Source organism: Schistocerca nitens, chromosome 5, assembly GCF_023898315.1.
Source record: "Schistocerca nitens isolate TAMUIC-IGC-003100 chromosome 5, iqSchNite1.1, whole genome shotgun sequence".
Taxonomy (NCBI): Eukaryota; Metazoa; Arthropoda; class Insecta; order Orthoptera; family Acrididae; genus Schistocerca; species Schistocerca nitens.
This window is the reverse complement of record NC_064618.1, coordinates 883,421,164-883,442,439: the sequence shown is the minus strand read 5'-3', so window position 1 is coordinate 883,442,439 and position 21,276 is coordinate 883,421,164. Positions and strand designations below refer to the sequence as shown.

At 43.7% G+C, this 21,276-nt stretch overlaps 1 protein-coding gene across 1 annotated transcript in view; it reads right to left on the bottom strand.

Moving 5' to 3' along the window:
- LOC126259188 (sodium/potassium/calcium exchanger 3-like) overlaps window positions 1–21,276 on the bottom strand; it is a 273,706-nt gene that overhangs the window by 203,185 nt on the left and 49,245 nt on the right. The window contains exon 2 of the mRNA XM_049955771.1: window positions 10,743–10,828. Within this exon, the coding sequence (XP_049811728.1) occupies window positions 10,743–10,788 (46 nt within the window). The 5' untranslated portion in view covers window positions 10,789–10,828. The remainder of the gene's footprint in view (window positions 1–10,742; window positions 10,829–21,276) is intronic.

The following is a 21,276-nucleotide window of genomic DNA, read 5'->3' as shown; positions in this document are numbered from 1 at the left end:
TCCACAGTCAACGTCTATCTTCAGGAGTTCTGGGAACCGGGGTGATGCATAACTTTTTTTGCTGTGTGTAGATTTAATTACATTCAAATGTTGTTCTGTGATCACTGAACTGTCTTAAGTAGGCTATATTGTTATGTAAGGCAGAAAAGGACCGCTGAGTACCTAACCTTCACAAAAATTTTGATAAAGTAGAGAGGCTGTCAATACTTGTGAAGATTCATCCCCACTGCACAGAGTGAAACAGTGCCACATTTAAGTCTATGTGGGATTTACCTTGAATTTACCATGTGCTGCATGTGCCAAGCACATCTGATATTATACTGCCGCAGCTTCCTCGTACGTTACATAAATATTGTCAGTTTAATCCCACAACACCTAGCGTCAACTGTAGTGGACGATTGTTCGCTGTCACTTGTTTGGCGTTCTCAGTCAACCACGAGGCTCTAGATGCACGCAAGGGGGCGCTAGTAGGGAGACAAAGCAGAAATGAGTGCATTTTGTTAGGGCGGGTTGTTTACATCAGGGGCAGGTATGCACTCAGGGTCAACTTATTGTTCTCCTTTTATTGACAGGTACTTAATCTATTGTTCTCCTTTGATTGACAGGTACTCAACCTATTGTTCTGTTAAGTGCTTTCCCATGTCACCCCCATTTCCTTTTGATTGACAGGCACTTGACCTATTGTCCTCCCCACCCCCTCCCACTTCCCCAACCCCAGCCCCCCTCACTGCATCAGGTACACTTTCAGGTCTGAGCTATTGGAATAGGCACCCCCTCTCACTCTTATCAATTTGATTGACTGCTTAATTAAATTGATCAGTTAATTAACTTCTCTGGTGGGAAAGTGCCACACCCTCTGCCACGCCTACCTGGTGTGAAGTTCAAATTCCATCAGGAGAATGCAACCTGTACTAACCTAAGAAAATGGTGGGAAGTTAGGTTACTTGGGCTACCTCCACTAACCCAACTCATACGACTGCCACCTCTTCCTAAACACTGGCGGGAAGTTTGAATTTTGGAGGGAAGATAGGTCAATTCTACTATCTCTACTAACATAACAAAATGTCAGGAAAGAAAAGGCAAATGGGCTACCTCCACTAACTTAAGTCATGCAACTGCCACCTCATCCTAGGAAATGGTGGGAAGAGGACTCGACCTGTGCTGGACATAAGTCTTTATTTTGGAAACACTATTTATTTATACAATTAGAGGCAGTACTTCAATCCAGTGTGTTAACCACAATATCTGGAGTCCAACTGACCTAGTACACAGTACTGCCACCAGAGGATGCTATTGTCTGTTCTGTGATGTAATCCAAGTTGGCAGTCTGTTGGAGGAAGAGTCTCATAACAGGAAATTCAAGGGTATATTGTTTATTTATAATAAAAAATCAGTTTGTGGGGGCTGGATTTCTCTTGCTCATCATTCTCTGCTGTTTGGAAACATGTAGGTCTTGTAAGAGGTAAATATGTGCAGCAAACATGTTGCATAAACTAATGTTCAGCACTGTGCTCTGGGTGTCTTAACCTAATATTTGGCCCTTTGCCGGCACTTAACCTATTCTTCTGTTCAGTGGTTTTCCATGTCACCATGATTTCCTTAAACTATTCTACCGCCTTTGATACCAAATTAAGTAATTAGTTATGTCCTCCTACCATATTCTGGGACACTTTTCGCATTTCCCATGCTTTTGAACGCCATTTCTGGCGCATTCTTCTTTGTCACCAACCCCCTTAAATTATTGTACTGCATTTTACATAAAAATTATACAAATTAACCTAGTGTTCTGCACTTAGCCTGCTGTTCTGCTCCATGTCACCAACTCACGCACACCCTCCCCTTAACTATTGCACTGCTATCACCACATCCTTATAAAAAATTTGTGCAAATTAATTAAAACGAAATTTTTCACATGTATGAGGTAGTTCCTTTTAATTTGCAGCATCCTATTGGTTGGCGAAATCGATGGAATACAGAGTAACGAATGATCACTAATAAAAAACACATGCCACCACTCGACGCCCGACGCTGCCGCTGCATCTCCCGCTGCCCCGGCCCCGACCCTACCCCAGCCACAGCATTGCTCTGGCGTCCATGCACTGCCCTCCCTCAGGCTAGTGGGTTAAGGCTGCAGCAATCAGATAATTCGCAGCCACCTGATTGCGCGGTATTTGCTCCTCTGCTATCAAGTCCTCGCTTATCATGCGAGGTCCATCACACACCTCTGTCCACCTCGCCACAGAACTCCAAGGTGCGCTCATACCAATCCCATAAACGAAACACCTCCAGCCAGCACGTGTGTTTACCGTTGCTGGCGCTATACCTGTTGATACTGATGTCACAGATCGCACTATAGGAAGCTGTTCCAGAATAGCACAGGCTGCTTTCTCCCTAGCTATCCTTAAGGGGAATACGAGCTGCATCCTTACCTGTGGATACTGATGTCACAGATAACACTATAAAAAAGTTGTTCCAGAATAGCACAGGCTGCTTTCTCCCTGCTATCCTAACAGGACATACAAGCTGAGTCCAGCAATACTTACCTGCCCCAGCATGCCTGACGCCTCACCACGAAACGTCTGCGTGGCGACTCACCATCTAACAGGTTCTCAGTGTTATACTGACATCACATGGCTATGTAAAATAGAGCCAAGTCGATGTCTCGTAAATTGTATAGTATCCCAGAAATAGTTAACAGTTGCTTTTGTAGGAGCTTTTATGACGTCTCAGCTTGTCTGCATTCGAATTCTTGTCCTAACAGAACTTGTTTACGAAAATAGAGAGGAATAACGCCGAATGCATTCCTCCTATTGGTCCTAACATGGCACTCCGTCCATCATGTCTTACCCTTCCTGCTTTCCGTATACACGAATGTTCTCACTGCTGTGTAGAGACTCCTATATCCCAGCACAAAGGATATGTTGTGAATGAATGGGAATTATGTTTGGTTCTTATCGAATTTACCTGCCGAATTACTGATGCTGCTGGTGTGGAAGCACTGTCCACCTTTTTTCTTTCTGCAGACGAGACTTTCAGCCACAAAAAACTATTTTAAACAGGTAGCCACATTGGAACAATCACATGTGCAAAGCTGTAGGGGCGGTAGCGCAGAGTCAGAGGGGTAGTTGCAAGATACATAGGGGCTACCTAAAATCATGTTGGAATTTTACTGTAGCAGATAGGTTCGAGAAAGGTGGCTTGTTTTGAGATATGAGAGTGCCAGAAATATGATACAGCATCGAGACAGAATGTGTTACAAATACTGGAGAAATATCTAGCACGGCAGCGTGAGGACGTTGCAAATACCAGTTTCATACCACGCATCTTAGCCGAATCCCTTTCAAAATGCGGTAATTTTATTACGAGGTTGCACTATTGGCTAGGTGTTGATCTGATACTATACACTATAGCGATTACCATCTCGGTATTTTTCTGGAGAACCACGTTATCCGTAGGTAATGCCATACATGGATATATAAAGCCGGTATAGCTTTTAATATGGGTACTTGTGTGCACAAGTAAAACCAACACCGCTTGTGACAGTAACATACAGTAGTTGGTTTCGGGTCTTTTAACATCTGGCGGTTTGTAAGACGATTAAAACTCTCTTTATAAGACACAGTGGCAGCACTCGCAAGAAAAACTTCTGAGACATGTCCACCCATCATTGATTTTCGGTCAGTAGTATTTTGTATAGCCAGCGATCAGTTATTGACGAAGTATTATACTTAGTAGTAGGGGGTGCATGATAGGTTTGCCTTGAGCATCAGGCTTATAAAATAAAAGTTTGTGTTCAGGCATGTGCAAAGGACAGTATGGATTTGACATGAAGTACTGTGAGAGCAAAGGGAAGAGTATGTCGAGTCATAAGAATGGTACTGATATTTCTATTTCCAGAATGATTCACGTTTCCCATTACCGGTAGAAGCTATCCAAATGGAGAGGCCTGTTTGAGTGTAGCGATATTGATATGTGTCTGATATCGGAAAATACCGCGAAAATAGTATGATATTCTAGCAAACCATGCGAAATTAGATATGTTCTTGTGATCATAGAGTCTGGAGATGTGTGTAGAAAAGCGAGCAAGCAAGCAGATCTAGACCAGAAACAGTAACGCATTTGTTCTGAGGGGGAAACGAGTCAGTCTTTGCACAACAGTTCTGAGAGTGACTATGATGCACTGAGGCCGCTCAGGTCACGCTTTGGGGTTGGATGACCGCCCTACCTCACGGGAAATATCTAGTGCCATGAATATACTAACAGTGCATGTTCTTATGCTGTCTGTCTTCACGGTATATGTACAAATGATGTAATAGGGGTGATTTTGTATGGCACATGATACAAATTGTATGTTTACTACATCTATATGGTACGTGGTGATTTTTTGCCGGGTTGGAGATCGGTTTCATGTCTAATATTCAAGCTCCTGTCCTCAGTCAGATAGCAGTGTAATTTTGTAAGAGTCTTTCCGTATTTGACGATATGTAGGGTACTTTGCAAGGTTTAATTGTGGGTACAATATGGCTACCTGTTTAAAATAGTTTTTTGTGGCTGAAAGTCTCGTCTGCAGAAAGAAAAGAGGTGGACGGTGCTTCCACACCAGCAGCATCAGTAATTTGGCAGGTAAATTCGATAAGAACCAAACATAATCCCCATTCATTCACAACATATCCTTTGTGCTGGGATATAGGAGTCTCTACACAGCGGTGAGAACATTCGTGTATACAGAAAGCAGGAAGGGTAAGACATGATGGACGGAGTGCCATGTTAGGACCAATAGGAGGAATGCATTCGGCGTTATTCCGCTCTATTTTCGTAAACAAGTTCTGTTAGGACAAGAATTCGAATGCAGACAAGCTGAGACATCATAAAAGCTCCTACAAAAGCAACTGTTAACTATTTCTGGGATACTATACAATTTACGAGACATCGACTTGGCTCTATTTTACATAGCCATGTGATGTCAGTATAACACTGAGAACCTGTTAGATGGTGAGTCGCCACGCAGACGTTTCGTGGTGAGGCGTCAGGCATGCTGGGGCAGGTAAGTATTGCTGGACTCAGCTTGTATGTCCTGTTAGGATAGCAGGGAGAAAGCAGCCTGTGCTATTCTGGAACAACTTTTTTATGGTGTGATCTGTGACATCAGTATCCACAGGTAAGGATGCAGCTCGTATTCCCCTTAAGGATAGCTAGGGAGAAAGCAGCCTGTGCTATTCTGGAACAGCTTCCTATAGTGCGATCTGTGACATCAGCATCAACAGGTATAGCGCCAGCAACGGTAAACACACGTGCTGGCTGGAGGTGTTTCGTGTATGGGATTCGTATGAGCATACCTTGGAGTTCTGTGGCGAGGTGTGAGATGGACCTCGCATGATAAGCGAGGACTTGATAGTTGAGGAGCAAATACTGCGGAATCGGTGGCTGCGAACTATCTGGTTGCTGCAACCTTAACCCGCTAGCCTGAGGGAGGGCAGTGCATGGACGCCAGAGCAATGCTGTGGCTGCTGTGGCTGGGGTAGGGTCAGGGCCGGGGCAGCGGGTGATGCAGCGGCAGCGTCGGGTGTTGAGTGGCGACATGTGTTTTTTATTAGTGACCATTCGTTATTGTGTATTCCATCGATTTCACCAACCAATAGGATGCTGCAAATTAAATGGAACTACCCCATACACGTGAAAAATTTCGTTTTAATTAATTTGCACAAATTTTTTATAAGGATGTGGTGATAGCAGTACAATAGTTAAGGGGAGGGTGTGCGTGAGTTGGTGACATGGAGCGGAACAGCAGGCTAAGTGCAGAACACTAGGTTAATTTGCATAATTTTTATGTAAAATGCAGTACAATAATTTAAGGGGGTTGGTGACAAAGAAGAATGCGCCAGAAATGGCGTTCAAAAGCATGGGAAATGCGAAAAGTGTCCCAGAATATGGAGGGAGGACATAACTAATTACTTAATTTGGTATCAAAGGCGGTAGAATAGTTTAAGGAAATCGTGGTGACATGGAAAACCACTGAACAGAAGAATATGTTAAGTGCCGGCAAAGGGCCAAATATTAGGTTAAGACACCCAGAGCACAGTGCTGAACATTAGTTTATGCAACATGTCTGCTCCACGTAATTACTTCTTACAAGACCTACATGTTTCCAAACAGCAGAGAATGATGGGCAAGAGAAATCCAGCCCCCACAAACTGATTTTTTATTATAAATAAACAATATACCCTTGAATTTCCTGTTATGAGACTCTTCCTCCAACAGACTGCCAACTTGGATTACATCACAAAACAGACAATAGCATCCTCTGGTGGCAGTACTGTGTACTAGGTCAGTTGGACTCCAGATATTGTGGTTAACACACTGGATGGAAGTACTGCCTCTAATTGTTTAAATAAATAGTGCATGCAAAATAAAGACTCATGTCCAGCACAGGTTGTCCTCTTCCCACCATTTCCTAGAAGGAGGTGGCGGTCAAATGACTTAGGTTAGTGGAGGTAGCCCAACTGACCTATCTGCCGCCATTTTCTTAGGTTAGTAGAGGTTGCATTCTTCTGATGGAATTTAAACTTCCTGCCAGGGGGCGTGGCACTTTCCCACCAGAGAAGTTATTTAACTGATCAATTTAATTAAGAGGTCAACCAAATAGATAAGAGTGAGACGGGGTGCCTATTCCAATAGCTCAGACCTGAAAGTGTATCTGTAGCAGTGAGGGGGAGAGGGGAGGAGTTTGGTGGAGGGGGAGGGGTCAGAGAGGACAATAGGTTAAGTGCCTGTCAATCAAAAAGAAATGTGGGCGACGTGGAAAAGCACTTAACTGAACAATAGGTTAAGTACCTGTCAGCGAAGGAGAACGATAGGTTTGCCCCTGAGTGCATACCTTCCCCTGATGTAGGCTGCCCGCACTAACAGAATGTACCTGCTACTGCTTTGTCCCCCTACTGGCGCTCCCTGCAGATGATGCTGTGCCCTGCAAGCATTTGCTGCCTCATGACTGACTGAAGTGACCATTAAAAGCTCTCCACTGTGGTGAAGCGTTACTGCAAATGCCGACTTTGAAAACTTTGACTTTTTTATTTATTTTTATAGGAAGTGTTGAAGACATCTTGGTTTTATCAAATTTTACCCATAATGCTTTCAGTTATACTGGTTTACTTTCTGCTGTTAGTTAACTAATTGGATTTTTATTATTCTTCATTATTCACTAATTTTTCTTAGCAAAAATACTGTATAGTTGTACAGTTTCTTTCTGTGTCTACTGACTAACAATACTTTTTATTGATATGTGTTCATTGCACCAGCTGTCACTTTTCCAAAAAGATGTATTGCTCCTCGGTTCTTATTGATATTTTATAATACTGAACGTAACAAGACATTTCAGCTGCACGGTTGCTTGATTCTTATATTTCATAGGGATGCATTTTCCCATCTGAAGACATTCAGATGCTTTAAGATATTAGAATCTATTTTATTATTTTCCAATATCACATTTAGTTATTTTTTTATGAAAATGGTTCTCAAAAATGCAAACAAATTTATCGAGCAGAATATCACATTAATTCTAGCATTAGGTTTGTTGGCAACTTTATTGAATATTCCATGGGGTAAAGAGTATTTGCTGCACATGAGCGATGGCAGTCTTCTTGAGCAGTTTACACACATTTCCAGTTAAGGGGCTCCGGAAAGGCTCAAAATCATGAAAAGTTCAATTTTTACTTTTTTGCGTTTTCTGAATCTGCAGACTATTACCTTTTAATAGATATATAATTTATTCAATTCCGAAGACTACAACTATGTTTAATTTTTTTTTGAAATGTGTTCTACATGGGCGTGACCCACTGTGGCACTGTTAAACTGCTGTCAAATGGTGTTATTATTAACGTCCGTGTTCATCAGGTACATTTTAGTGATGTGAGATAAAGTATGTGTTGTGGCTAACCTGTGATGGTTCAATATATATCGCTGGTGTGATTGTCGATTGTTTCATGTTTATTTACTCTGTCGTTATCTCGAAAATATTCGTAATTAATTCTGTTTCTTGAGTCTCTGTTTTGTTGAAGTATAATAATGAGTAAAAGTAAAGTTATTAGAAATCCTCTGAAGGCTTTTAAGAAAAGGAGAAATGTTGGAAAGCCAAAGGTATGTGTTATTACTGTAAACAATAAAGACGATAACCAAGTGAGTGAACCTAACCTCTCAAGTACACCTGCCCATAGCAGTCAAAGTGGGAAAGAAAATACTTCACAGAAGAAGCTTGGTTCAATGAGTGAAAACTATGAATGTTTTATGGGCGAATCGGATGTGAATGAAATACTTGATATGTCAGTTCTCAAAGGAATTTTTTCAAACTGTGTAAGATGTATTCATTGTAGTGAAGTTGGTCTGGAACTCTCCATAATAAAGCACGTGGGACTTGCTAGTGAAATACAACTGAAATGTGATAAGTGTTCATACATGACCACCTTTTGGAACAGTGTTGCAGTAACTGCAACTGAAGAAAATGGTAGCAAAATCTACGAACACAACATTAGATTTGTTTATTCCTTGCGTTCAGTTGGTAAGGGTGCTACTGCAGGTGCAATTTTCTGTGGCATCATGAATCTTCCAAATCCCCCAACCAAGTTTACGACCTATAATAAATTAATAGGGTCTAAAGTAGAAGATGTCTGTATAGAATCTATGAAGAACGCTGTGGAAGAGGCAGTAATGGATAACAATGGTAACAGAGATTTAACTGCAGCGTTCGATGGTACCTGGCATAAACGGGGACACACATCTCTTCATGGTGTAGTATCTGCCACCAGTATGTATACAGGGAAAGTTTTAGCTGTAGCAGTAATATCAAAGTATTGTAGATGTCCACAAAAATATAAAGGTACACATGAAAATAATTGTAAAGCTAACTATAGTGGCAGTAGTGGAGGAATGGAAGTGGCTGGTGTTGCCAGTATATTCCAGCGTTCTGAGGCGTGTGATAAAGTGCGATATGTTAATTACCTCGGTGACGGTGATTCTAAAAGTTTCAAACATGTTCAAGGACTGAAGCCCTATGGTGATGATGTTGTAGTGCAGAAATTTGAGTGTATTGGACACGTACAGAAGCGAATGGGAACAAGACTTCGGCGACTGAAAGCTTCGTACAAAAAACAAAAACTCAGTGATGGTAAAGGGTTGGATGGGAAGGGAAGGTTAACTGACAGTGTAATTGACAAAATACAGAACTATTATGGAATGGCTATTAGGCAAAATACACAAAGTGTCGACGAAATGAAGAAGGCTGTTTGGGCTCTTTTTTTTTCATACTTCTTCAACCGATGAAAATCCCCAACATAGCTTGTGTCCCAAAGAAGAAGACAGTTGGTGTAAATATAACAAAGGATTGCTAACTGGTGAAGTGTACACTCATAAGCATAGTCTGCCTCATGCAATAATGGAGGTGATAAAACCTATTTTCAGAGACTTAGCAGCACCTGAACTGTTGAAAAAGTGTATTCACGGAAAAACTCAAAACCCCAATGAAAGTGTAAATAGTGTTATATGGTCGAGAATCCCCAAGACTGTATTTGTTGGAATAGAAACACTTCACTTTGGTGTGTATGATGCTGTTGCGACTTTCAATGATGGCAGCATTGTAAGGTGCAAGGTATTTAGAAATATGGGAATGAAGATAGGTTCTAACATGGTACGAGCGATGCTTGCTTTAGACAAGGAACGCCTTCGGGCTGCAGACAGGGCTGTAAAGAGTCTATAAATACAAGCAAGAGTAAACAGGAGGAGGAACAAGAGGAAGCTGGAGGAGGAGTTTGCAGAGGATGAAGATAATCCATCCTATGGACCTGGAATGCACTAAAACGTTACTCCAATCTTTGTCGCTCGATTCCCAAAACTTTTATTTTCTCATACTAATTACATGTTTTCTAAGGATCTTCCAAACATATTTGTTTCAAACTTTCAGTAAATGTTACACAGTACCTTCTGCATAATTTAACACAGCCCTTTTCCAAAAAACTGTATATTTTTGAATATATAAATAAAAAATTGCAAAAAAATGTTGTGAATTTTCATTACAATTGAAAAAAAATCATCTTTAATAACTGAACTAAAATTTTGTAAAATCCCTGTGTTAAGTTGTAGCCCATATTCCAATAAATAATCTGTAAAAAGTTCAACTTCCTACCTCAAATACTTTGTGAGGAAAGATGTAATTTATAAGCGTTATTTTAACATTGCAAGTATAGGGCGTTCCGGAGCCCCTTAATCCTCTACTTATAGTCATCTTACAACATGTCAAGCAGCATCTGTAGATTCAAACGGACTCGATCCTTGCCCATTCACAGACTACTATCTAAACACAGAACAACAGGAGTTAACCCCCTGATCAACGAGTACCTTCTCATGCTGCACAGATTTTACTCAACAGTTGCAACAATTTTCATTTATTTAATAACCGTATATCTAATTGTTTCACATGTTCTTGTGTTTCTGTGTAATGGGATGAAAATGTATAATTATGTGCTGGGTAACATTTCAAATGAATTTATGGTATAGATTTAAATAAATACTCAATACTTCATAAAACGTATCATGTTTTTAAGAGTATGTACTGATAATTTGTAAAGCAGTTATTAGAAAATTCTTATGAGATGTGTCCGGACAAAGAAACAGTCACGAGCGTCAGCAATGACAGTGAGTAATAAATAAATGATCTCTGCTTAGTAAAACACATATTTATATTAACATGGAAATACCTGTGAATGGGATGTTAGGAGAGATGACGTCACTGCCAAGCGACATTGTCAGGCGATTTCCTCCTTGCCTAGTAGCACCAGCAGCTCTGTAACACAACACACAGAAAATACAGTGAGGCAGTTAATTTACAACGTGCTTGAGCTTGTTAACATACCCTAACGTCTTATGTTTTGATGGGAGACGCTTCCACACGACGGAGTCCAATCGCCATTTCACTGCTTCAGCTCTTAATGTAGTCTCTTACCAGAGAAACTGCATACAGAATAGAATTCTAACAAGGACTGCAAACTACACTGACGGAAAAAAAAATCGCAACACCAAGAAGATGCGCAACATACACTGCAGTTGATGGGTGTGTTTCTTCACCTGAAAGACGGCGCCTGCTCAGATTCCGCTACCGTCGCATAGCAGTGGCGCTAGTAGTGCCACTATGAATACGCAAATCAAGTTTGCTTTAAATAAAAAGTGTAAGTGTGGCGAGCCTTAGTTACCTTTGAGATTGGACGTGATGACTCGATGGCAGTCAATAGTGCCTTTAGGGCTACAAAGATGCCAGTATGAACACCGTATTGAGTTTGAAAGAGATTGTGTAATAGAGCTACGAGAAGCTGGATGTTCGTTACGCGATGTTACAGAAATACTTGGCAGGAATGTGGCCACTGCACACGACTGACTGCCGGCAGCGGTGGTCACGGGAAGGTACAGTCGCAAGAAGACAGGGCTCCGGGAGGGAAGGCCATCGTGTCCCGCGTCTGGCTCTGGCGCATTGCACTGCATAACATACAGCAGCAATGTCAGGAGCAGCTGGCACAACAGTGGAACAACGAACTGTTAAAGATAGGCTACTTCAAGGACAGCTCCGAGCCAGATGCCCTGTGGCGTGCATTCCACTGACCCCAGACCACCGCCGTTTGCGACTTCAATGGTGTCAAGCGAGAGCTGACTGGAGGTCAGGGTGGAGGTCTGTTGTGTTTTGTCATGACAGCTGGTTCCGCCTCGTTGCCAGTGATGGCCGTGTGTTGGTTATAGGTAGGCCAGTTGAGGTCCTGCAACCAACTTGTCTGCGTGCTAGGCACACTGGAGTTACGGTCTGGGCTGCGATTTGGTGTGACAGCAGCAGCACTCTCGTGGCTATCCCAAGCAGCCTGACTGTAAACTTGTACGTCAGTCTGGTAATTCGACCTGTTGTGCTGCCATTCGTGAACTGCACTCCAGGGGAGTTTACCGACAGGATAACGCTCGCCCACGTAACGCTGGTGTAGCCCACCATGCTCTACAGCGTGTCAATGTTTTGCCTTACCTTGATCGACCACCAGATATGTCTCCAGTAGAGCACATTTGGGATCATCGGACGGGAACTGCAGCGTCATCCACGATCAGCATTAACCGCCCCTGTATTGATCGACCGAGCGCAACATGCACGGAATTCCATCCCGCAGGCTGACATCCGGCGCCTCTACAACACGAGGCGTGCACGCCTGCAACGTTCCAGCGGCTACTCCAATTATTAACGTACCAGCATTTCACACTTGCGATGGCCTATGTCGCGCTTACATGTACCTCTGATTAAGCAGTGATAATCACAGATATGTCACCTAGACAAATGTATTCTCGAAATTTCGTTACTCTACATTAATTATATTTTGGTGTTACGTTTCTTTTTTTTTATGTCTGCCATAAACGTTACCAAATAAAAACTAGTCCTTTAGGCTCACCATCAACTCACAAAAGGACACATGAACCGTCAGAAGCAGTTTAAAATTTTCTTATTGAACTCGTACATTCTTAAAACAGTATATGAAATTGAAAACTTAGTCTTTCATTGTTCCTTATTGTTTTGGTAACGTATTTAACCAAAACTGAGGCATAAATTGGTAGAGGAAAACCTAAGCAATCGGCTATGTATTTCCTTCAGAAAAAGGACTGCTTAACGTTGTAGCTAACTTGTGGGAATCAAATCGTTGTGGAACTGATGAAACAGTCACTGTACGGAATACGTATATCATTTGTTAGTCATGCACAACTGTGGGACACGGTGTGACGTTACGTGTGGTGTGTCCACTGTGCGAGGTATTGTGAAACAGTGGGTGTGGCTGAGTGCTGTGTGGCTGGCTGGTTGCGCTGTGATGGCCGGGCCAGGCAGGCGAGCCGGTGCTGGGCGACATCGCGCGTGTTTGGAAGCAGGTGCGGTGCGCTCTCTGGCGGGCTGCAGTCTGCTCGCTGCTCGCAGATCCCGCGGCGGCTCAGCTAAACTACGCCGCCACACGTTTATGGGTGTTGCGCAAAAGGCCAGGTTCTCAACTTTCGAAAATTCACTGAAAACGCGAAGACTACACCCACACATATCACAGAAAACCTAATGACAGTAATGAAATCGCAATAAGGAGAAGAACTCGGTAAAAATATTACCATATGTATAAGGTGAATATCAACGATGTTATTATCATTTATGTACACTCATTTTCAGAAAAAAAGAGAATACAGATAGGACATTCATATTTTCAGGACATGTACATTAGTATGTTTTGCAGAAATGATTAACATTTCAGTCACCTCGGTTCAGCAAGCGTGTCTTGCCTTGTAGGCAGTGAGTCCGCCATGAGCCCTGGTAATTTGTTCCGTGCGTGATGAGGTCGACGCGCATAAGGCGCAAATGGCGTCCTGTGGTGTGGCCGTCCGTACTGCATTCGCCTGGTCCCAAACTTCCTCTGCGGTGGTCGGCACTGGGTCCTTGTGCTGCACCTGTCGTTTCACCACATCCCTCCCACACATTTCCGATTGGCGACAACTCTGCTGATCTGGTGTGCCAGGGCAAAAGGCTGACCTCCTGTGACACCGAGAAGGCACGTGTTCGTGCAGAAAGGTTACGGCTGCGGGTCGCGGGACATCGTTCCCCTAGGTCAGACCGGTGACAGAGCCACTGTTGTGGCTCTACCCAATAGCAAGCCACACCTCGAGGCCTGCTTCGAGTTGGCGCTGTCTGTCTCGTGCGAAAGCAGCCGCTGTGATGCCGCTCCCCCTGTCTGCGGCGAACCAAAATGCGCCATCATTTTCAAACAAACGGAACCTGGATTCGTCCGAAAACACTATCTGATGCGATTACTGGCCCAAGTGACGTCGTTCTGTACACCACCGCCTTCTAGCATGTTTCTGCAGACTCCTCATAGGTAGGCGGAGAAGTAGACGACGCGCACGTAACCCGTGCCGTAATATAACGGCGACGGAAAGTCACCCCTGATGGTGTACCATGTGTTACACCGTTCCACTGTTGCGACAGGCCGAGGAGGACGCAGATCTGTCCCGCAGTGCCATTCGGATGAGGTGTCGATCGTGTCTGGTGGGCTGGTCTGGCTGGTGACACGTCTCGACGTGTCCTACGGCCTCCCGTGAACCGCTCTGCACACACCCGTTGCACTGGGGAAACACTTCGTAGCAGACGAGCAGCGGTTTCCCGGATGGATTCATCACATCCTTTCTTGCTAATAATGCTCCCTCTTTCAAACTCACTGATTTGACGGTGCGGTTCGCGCATACGTCTGCAAAGCATCCTGCACGTCTGCTCGAGCCACTTTGGTCCATTACCAGCGGTTTACTGTGGCAACGAGAGCCCCGGGCACATTTTGCCGTATAAGTGGCTCTGCTCCGCGATATCGACGTTGACCTTGAAACCCCCGTTCCGACATGGTTCAAATGCTAATAATTTCTGCAGAACATTCTAATGTACGTGTCCTGTTAACATGAAAGTCATATTTTTAGTCGTATAAGGTGTTATGTTTTTTCTTAGCTTGAGTGAACAAAATTATTAACAAAATCAGAACACACTTGCATAGATCTTGAAGGCTGCTACAGAATGACTGTTTGTATTACTTAACAAATACTCAAATTGTTATAAATAAATTATTGAATACCTCATAAAAGTGCCAAAACAAAGAGCCCTCCACATACACTCCTGGAAATGGAAAAAAGAACACATTGACACCGGTGTGTCAGACCCACCATACTTGCTCCGGACACTGCGAGAGGGCTGTACAAGCAATGATCACACGCACGGCACAGCGGACACACCAGGAACCGCGGTGTTGGCCGTCGAATGGCGCTAGCTGCGCAGCATTTGTGCACCGCCGCCGTCAGTGTCAGCCAGTTTGCCGTGGCATACGGAGCTCCATCGCAGTCTTTAACACTGGTAGCATGCCGCGACAGCGTGGGCGTGAACCGTATGTGCAGTTGACGGACTTTGAGCGAGGGCGTATAGTGGGCATGCGGGAGGCCGGGTGGACGTACCGCCGAATTGCTCAACACGTGGGGCGTGAGGTCTCCACAGTACATCGATGTTGTCGCCAGTGGTCGGCGGAAGGTGCACGTGCCCGTCGACCTGGGACCGGACCGCAGCGACGCACGGATGCACGCCAAGACCGTAGGATCCTACGCAGTGCCGTAGGGGACCGCACCGCCACTTCCCAGCAAATTAGGGACACTGTTGCTCCTGGGGTATCGGCGAGGACCATTCGCAACCGTCTCCATGAAGCTGGGCTACCGGTCCCGCACACCGTTAGGCCGTCTTCCGCTCACGCCCCAACATCGTGCAGCCCGCCTCCAGTGGTGTCGCGACAGGCGTGAATGGAGGGACGAATGGAGACGTGTCGTCTTCAGCGATGAGAGTCGCTTCTGCCTCGGTGCCAATGATGGTCGTATGCGTGTTTGGCGCCGTGCAGGTGAGCGCCACAATCAGGACTGCATACGACCGAGGCACACAGGGCCAACACCCGGCATCATGGTGTGGGGAGCGATCTCCTACACTGGCCGTACACCACTGGTGATCGTCGAGGGGACACTGAATAGTGCACGGTACATCCAAACCGTCATCGAACCCATCGTTCTACCATTCCTAGACCGGCAAGGGAACTTGCTGTTCCAACAGGACAATGCACGTCCGCATGTATCCCGTGCCACCCAACGTGCTCTAGAAGGTGTAAGTCAACTACCCTGGCCAGCAAGATCTCCGGATCTGTCCCCCATTGAGCATGTTTGGGACTGGATGAAGCGTCGTCTCACGCGGTCTGCACATCCAGCACGAACGCTGGTCCAACTGAGGCGCCAGGTGGAAATGGCATGGCAAGCCGTTCCACAGGACTACATCCAGCATCTCTACGATCGTCTCCATGGGAGAATAGCAGCCTGCATTGCTGCGAAAGGTGGATATACACTGTACTAGTGCCGACATTGTGCATGCTCTGTTGCCTGTGTCTATGTGCCTGTGGTTCTGTCAGTGTGATCATGTGATGTATCTGACCCCAGGAATGTGTCAATAAAGTTTCCCCTTCCTGGGACAATGAATTCACGGTGTTCTTATTTCAATTTCCAGGAGTGTATAAATTAAGTATTAGTATCGGCATGAATGGTTCGTTCTATTATCTCAATTTGTATATGTTTGTAGTAAGTTAATTTTTCTGAAATGTATATTTGAGTAAGATAGTTCAGCAGCGGCATGCTAAGTGAAGTTATGAACCTGAGAAGTTTTTTTTTCCATTCTGCATATGATGTATGAATGTATGTATATAAAAGTTGAGCATTCAGATTCGGCGATGTTTAGCTTTTAATAATGTCATATCAGACTGCAAAAGTTTGAAAGTATAGTAATGTATGTCCGAAGTATGTAAAGGTTGTAACAGATAAAACTGTAAGAATGGTGGTATAGTTTTAAGTTGGTGTGGTTTTCAGTTGGTGTAGTTGTAAGCTGCTAGTGGTCGATCGCATGACCAGCTTCTTAAATAGGCAGACAGGATGAGGTTTCCGTGGTCTTTTGATGATCGTGTCTTGGTTGGTAAAGTTGTATGATAACGTTTGCAGGCGCAATGAGCCTCTTGGGCTTAACTGTTCGTTGCGACTTATAATTATCTCAGTATGCACCAATTCGTGACTTAGGACTACTTCTGTATAACAACTTGGGTCTTAGAGACATTGTGAACTGTCAGTACTTGTACAACTATCAGCGACTGAACTTTTGTCATGGTGGGCTTATTATTGTGTACGGTCTCCTATAAGCCTAATGAACTTCACGCATTTACCGAGCGAGGTGGCGCAGTGGTAAGACACTGGACTCGCATTCGGGAGGACGACGGTTCAATCCCGCGTCCGGCCATCCTGATTTAGGTTTTCCGTGATTTCCCTAAATCACTCCAGGCAAATGCCGGGATGGTTCCTCTGAAAGGGCACGGCCGACTTCCTTCCCCATCCTTCCCTAATCCGATGAGACCGATGACCACGCTGTCTGGTCTCCTTCCCCAAAACCAACCAACCAACTTCACGCATTTAGTTCAGCTCGAGTGATTTGGTGCGTGGTTCAGTGCCTTTGGTTTACTTTCGTCGCAGCCTGTGAACACTCTGTTTGCCCTGCTAAGTCAGTCATTTGATTTCCCATTTCTTTACGGTGTTTAAATAAAAAACTGTGTAAGGCCACCATTCGAAGTAAGATTGAGACTGATTTGAATAAAATGATAGTGAACTTTAATCTTTAGGGATCAATCCCTTATTCCTCCATAATTTTATTAATTAATTCATTAACTTGCTCTGTTATATAAAATATTCACTGATTTGTCTCTGCTACATTATTTTGCCTCGGCACAGATCAGTGCTTCTGTAAGGGCTTAAAGCAACAGAGTACGAGCCACGTACAAATGTAAGGCCGAGCAATGCGAGGTGGCGGAGTGGTTGGGACACTGGACTCTCGTTCGGGAGGACGGCGGTTCAAATCCGCATCCGACCATCCACATTCACTATTTCCGCGTTTTCCCAAGGTCGTTTAAGGATAATAGCGCGATGGTTCCTTTGAAAAAAGTACGGCCGTTTTGTTCCCCGACCTTAACCGACCCAGACTTGTTCTCAGTCTCTAATAACCTCTCGATGCGACATGGAAGGATAAGAGTCCTCCCTTCTTTCCATTTCAAGGTCGCGTGCTCGCCCTCGGATGGTTGGACAGCAACAAATAGTCCACAACTGGAGATAATTTCACATTATTTTTCTGGTTTCAATACCTAGTGAGACTGCAGCGGTTCCAAAGGAACGTTTTCTTCTAATGTAGGATGCATAATGTAGCATAGACGGCATAAGTACTAAAACAAAGTATTGAAACTAGTGGTTGGCGGTAGACCAAGGATTTCTGGCTGTTTCTTTTGGTTACTTTTCCACAATAATTATTCACTCATTCGGTTTATGATGTGTAAGTCTGCTCGATATATTTTTGAGAGCATCAACAGTGCATCGTCTGGAGTAGTTCTATTACACCCGTGAGACTTACAATGTCTGCTAGTTTCGTCGTCTTCTGGATTTAAACAAAAGCCAGGTACAACCACGTGTCTGTTAATTTGCACGACGTGCCAACTCCGACGGCGAAATTTTCGCTCACTCGTCTGCTTCTCTCGTTCTTTTTGACAGGAGCGTTATTGTCGCAGCATTACGTCACTGACTCTGTTTCAGCAAAAGGTACTTGATACTACTTGCATCCTTCATGAACGACGGACGAAAGTAAAAAACTATGATGTTCGGTAAAACTAACGTTACATCACGACCAGCGCATAGCAGACTAAAGTAATAGCACCGTATTAGCGTATCGTTTTTTATTTCCTTCTGCATATAAAAAAATAAACTCTACAATAAAATATTTGAAACTGAATACACAAATAAATAAAACATTGCAGTGGGACGCTCAAAACTAGTGCGAGGAACTCATGTAAAGAATACAAAGAATGCACCACGAGGAAGCCTCAAGACGATGTCGTCATGAGGAGAAACAACACTGGCATTCTTGGGATCGGAGTGTGAAATGTTAGATTTCTTAATTGGCAGATAGGTTAGAAAATTTATGAAGGGAAATGGATGAGTTAAAGTTGGATATAGTGGTCAGGTGAATAAAGGGTTATAAATACAAAGCCAGATAGGGATAATGCAGAAGTAGATGCTGAGGGAATTAGATTAGGAAATGAGACACTTAAAGTAGTAAAGGAGTTTTGCTATTTGGGGAACAAAATAACAGAGAGGATATAAAATGTAGACTGGCAATGGCAAGGAAAGCGTTTCTGAAGAACAGAAATTTGTTAACATTGAGTATAGATTTAAGTGTCAGGAAGTCGTTTCTGAAAGTATTTGTATGGAGTGTAGCCATGTATGGAAGTGAAACATGGACGATTAATAGCTTGGACAAGAAGAGAATAGAAGCTTTCGAAATGTGGTGCTACAGAAGAATGCTGAAGATTAGATGGGTAGATCACATAACTAATGAGGAGGTACTGAATAGAATTGGAGAGAAGAGAAATTTGTGGTACAACTTGACTAGAAGAAGGGACCGGTTGGTAGGACATGTTCTGAGGCATCAAGGGATCACAAATTTAGCATTGGAGGGCAGCATGGAGGGTAAAAATCGTAGAGGGAGACCAAGAGATGAATACACTACGAAGATTCAGAAGGATGTAGGTTGCAGTAAGTACTGGGAGATGAAGAAGCTTGCACAGGATAGAGTAGCATGGAGAGCTGCATCAAACCAGTCTCAGAACTGAAGACAACAACAAACAACAGGTTCAAAAATGGTTCAAATGGCTCTGAGCACTATGGGACTTAACTTCGGAGGTCATCAGTCCCCTAGAACTTAGAACTGCTTAAACCTAACTAACCTAAGGACATCACACACATCCATGCCCAAGGCAGGATCTTTTGGCTAGGGCCACCCGTCGGGCAGACCGTTCGCCGGGTGCCGGTCTTCCAATTTGACGCCACTTCGGCGACTGCAGTCGATGAGGATGAAAGGATGATGATGAGGACAGCACAACACCCAGTCCCTGGTCGGAGAAAATTCCCCGACCCATCTGGGAATCGAACCCGGCCCCAGAGGATTGACAATCCGCCACGCTGACCATTCAGCTACCGGGGGCGGACAGTTATTGGTTAAGAACTGTAAATTAAAAGTGAAGAAATTGGAAAAAGGTAAGATATAAAGGAGATGAGACCTGGATAAATTGAAAGAACCAGGGGTTGATGAGAGATTGAGAGAGAGCATCAGACAACAATTGACAAGAACAGGGGAAAGCAATAGAGTAGAAGACCAATGAGTAGCTTTGAGAAATGAAATAGTGAAGGTGGCAGAGGATCAAACAGGTTGAAAGATAAGCCCTAGAAGAAATCGTTGGATAACACAGGATATGTTGAATTTAATTGATGAAAGGAGAAAATATAAAAACTTAGTAAATGGAGCGGACGAAAAGGTGTAAAAACGTCTCAAAAAAGAGACTGGCAGGAAGTGCAAAATGGCCAAGCACGAACGGCTAGAGAACAAATGTAAAGATTTATAAGCATATATCACAAGGGGAAAGATAGATACCAGCTACAGGAAAATTAAAGAGACGTTTGGAGGAATGAGAAGCAGCTGTATGAATCTCAAGAGCTCAGATAGAAAATGAGTCCTAAGCAAAAAAGGGAAAGCTGAGAGGTGGATGTACCGGAGGGCAGTGTTATAGAAATGGAAGAGAACGTAGATAAAGATGAGACGGGAGATGCGATACCGCGAGAAGAATTTGATAGAGCACTGAAAAACGTAAGTCGAAGCAAGAAGCAAGGCCCCTGGTGTAGAAGACATTTTGGCGGAACTACCGATAGTCTTGGGAGACCCACCCATGACAAAACTCTTCCACCTGATGTGCACGACGTGTGAGACAGGTGAAATACCCTCAGACTTCAAAAAGAACGTAATAATTCGAATTCTAAAGAAAGCATGTGCTGTCAGGTGTGAATAATACCAAACAATCAGTTTAATAAGTCACGCTTGCAAAATACTAACACGAATGCTTTACAGAAGTGTGGAAAAACTGGAAGAAGCTGCCCTCGGGGAACATCAGTTGGGATTCCGGAAAAGTGTAGGAACATTCGAGGGAATACTGACCCTACGACTTCTTTTAGAAAATACGTTAAGGAAGCAAACCTAGGTTTATAGAGAAAGCTTTTCATAAAGTTGGCTAGAAAGGAATTATGAAGGTAGCAGGTGTAAAATACAGGGAGCGAAAGGCTACTTACAACTTGTGCAGAAACGAGACGGTAAAGAGTCCAGGAGCACGGAAGGGAAACAGTGATTGAGGAGGGAACGAGACAGAGTTGTACCCTATCGTCGATGTTACTCAATCTGTACATTAAATCAAGCAGTGAAGAAAACCAAAGAAGAATTTGGAGTAGAAATTAAAGTACACGGAGAAGAAATAAAATCTTTGAGGTTTTCTGATGATATTGTAATTATGTCAGAGACAGCAAAGGACCTGGAAGAGCAGTTGAAGAGAATGGGCAGCGTCTTGAAAGGAGGATATAAGATGGACATCAACAAAAGCAAAACGAGGATAATGGAATGTAGTCGAATTAAATTAGGTGACGCTAAGGGAATCAGATTAAGAAACGAAACATTGAAAGTAATAGATGAGTTTTGCTATTTGGGCAGCAAAATAACTGAAATTGGTCGAAGTAGAGACGATATAGAATGTAGACTGGCAATGAACAGGAAAT